The sequence below is a fragment of the Arachis ipaensis genome, chromosome B07 (assembly GCF_000816755.2).
Source record: "Arachis ipaensis cultivar K30076 chromosome B07, Araip1.1, whole genome shotgun sequence".
Taxonomy (NCBI): domain Eukaryota; kingdom Viridiplantae; phylum Streptophyta; class Magnoliopsida; order Fabales; family Fabaceae; genus Arachis; species Arachis ipaensis.
Genome location: NC_029791.2, coordinates 41,808,560 through 41,810,281, shown reverse-complemented (window position 1 = coordinate 41,810,281; position 1,722 = coordinate 41,808,560). Strand labels below are relative to the sequence as shown.

At 40.9% G+C, this 1,722-nt stretch overlaps 1 protein-coding gene across 1 annotated transcript; it reads left to right on the top strand.

The window, feature by feature from the left end:
• On the top strand, window positions 443-1,345 carry LOC107607151 (extensin-like). The gene has a single exon (XM_016309130.1). The coding sequence runs from the start codon at window positions 443-445 to the stop codon at window positions 1,343-1,345; it is 903 nt and encodes a 300-aa protein (XP_016164616.1).

Here is a 1,722-nt window from a genome sequence, read left to right as displayed (position 1 = left end):
AGGTTCAAATATATAACTCTTTTTTTATTATTATTTTTGAAATTTTGATAGTAAGCACATCATGTGATCCCACTATGTACCAACCATTATATTAATATAATATTAGTGAATGTATGTCATAATTGCCCCAATGCAACATGTGCTACAAAACACATGAAAAAAAAAAAGTGTGACCCAACTAAATTGAAAGATGACTTGAACAATATCTAACAATAAACTCATAGACTATATATTATAAGAAAATTTAAATTACAACGCATCTGTATACTTAAATAACTAAATATAAGAAACTGCCAAATCATTTGCTTGTAACAATTAAATTAACTCAGTAATATATAAACTTGAGTCTGCCCTTTCTTATATGCAAACCTAGCTATAACCTTTGAGCTTTCTCACTTCTTATATCCTCTCCTTTCATCTAATTTTCCACATAATAAAAATAATGAGTTACTTGTATTACTCTCCTCCGCCACCACCACCAACACCACCTAGTTATTTGTACTGTTCTCCGCCACCACCGCCGCCAGAAGACCATCACCATCACCACCACCATGTCTATCCCCCTCCAACCGTAGTTCAACCTCCACCTTCAAACACCAATGCTCCACCACCACCACCACCTCATACTAGTCAACCTCCATCACCAACACCGCCTCATTCTAGTCAACCTCCGTCACCAACACCGCCTCATTCTGGTCAACCTCCATCACCAACACCGCCTCATTCTAGTCAACCTCCGTCAACAACACCACCACCACAAACACCTCCGAATAAAGCATCTCCACCTACCCCTACCCCTTCATCATCTCCACCAAAACCTACACCATCACCATCACCACCATTGCCACCAACACAAGGTCCAACACGACCACCGAAACAACCACCAACACCAAGCAGGGGTCCATACTCCCCAGCGCCAACACCAAAAAGAACCCCTCCAAAAGGAAAACCGCCATCAAAGAGCACTACTCCTCCTCCTTCATCATCATTAGCACCATCTCCATCAAAAGGTTACGTTCCTCCAGGTTACGGATCAGGTCCACTACCACCACCACCATTTTCCAACACAAGCAAGTTAAGTCCACTCTCACCAGCAGGAGGAGGCGGAGGAGGAGGAAGCCACCACCATAGAACGGTGATTGCAGTGTGCGTGTCACTGGGTGGTGCTTTCTTGCTCGGGCTGCTTGTTCTTGGTGTCTTTTGCTTGGCAAAGAAGAAAAAGAAACCGATTCCTCCTCCACCTTCTGCTGCACACCATCACGCCTCCCATTATGGTGGTGGTGGTGGCGGCGGCGGCGGCGGTGCTGCTGCTGGGTACTCCGGCGGGTCATCACAACCTTGTTGAAAATTTGCTTCAAGTTGTTTCAAGAAATTCCCTCCTTCACGTCCATGTTTGACTATTTCTTGTGTTTATCATTGATGTGTGGTTAATTTTCCCTTTTGATTTTCTTTATTCATATAATCACTTGTACTGTGTGTTGATAATGCTTATAATCAGAATTTTTCCAACATTGAATTTTATTGTAAGCTCCACTGATGCCGCATTATTCAAAATCTTTGTTTTCCACGTTTGATTGTTAATAAACGGCTAAACGTTGTATTTTTAAAGAAGAATGGTAGGAGCAGCAAAATCTATGATGTATAGCTATCAATTAGTCATTATTAATATTTTTAAGGGTGTAAGATAATTAATAATTTTTTTTATTAAAATGTGATAATTTA

Bases quoted from the DNA above. Each gene is read 5' to 3' on its own strand.
- LOC107607151 (XM_016309130.1), top strand. From the start codon at position 443: ATGAGTTACTTGTATTACTCTCCTCCGCCACCACCACCAACACCACCT.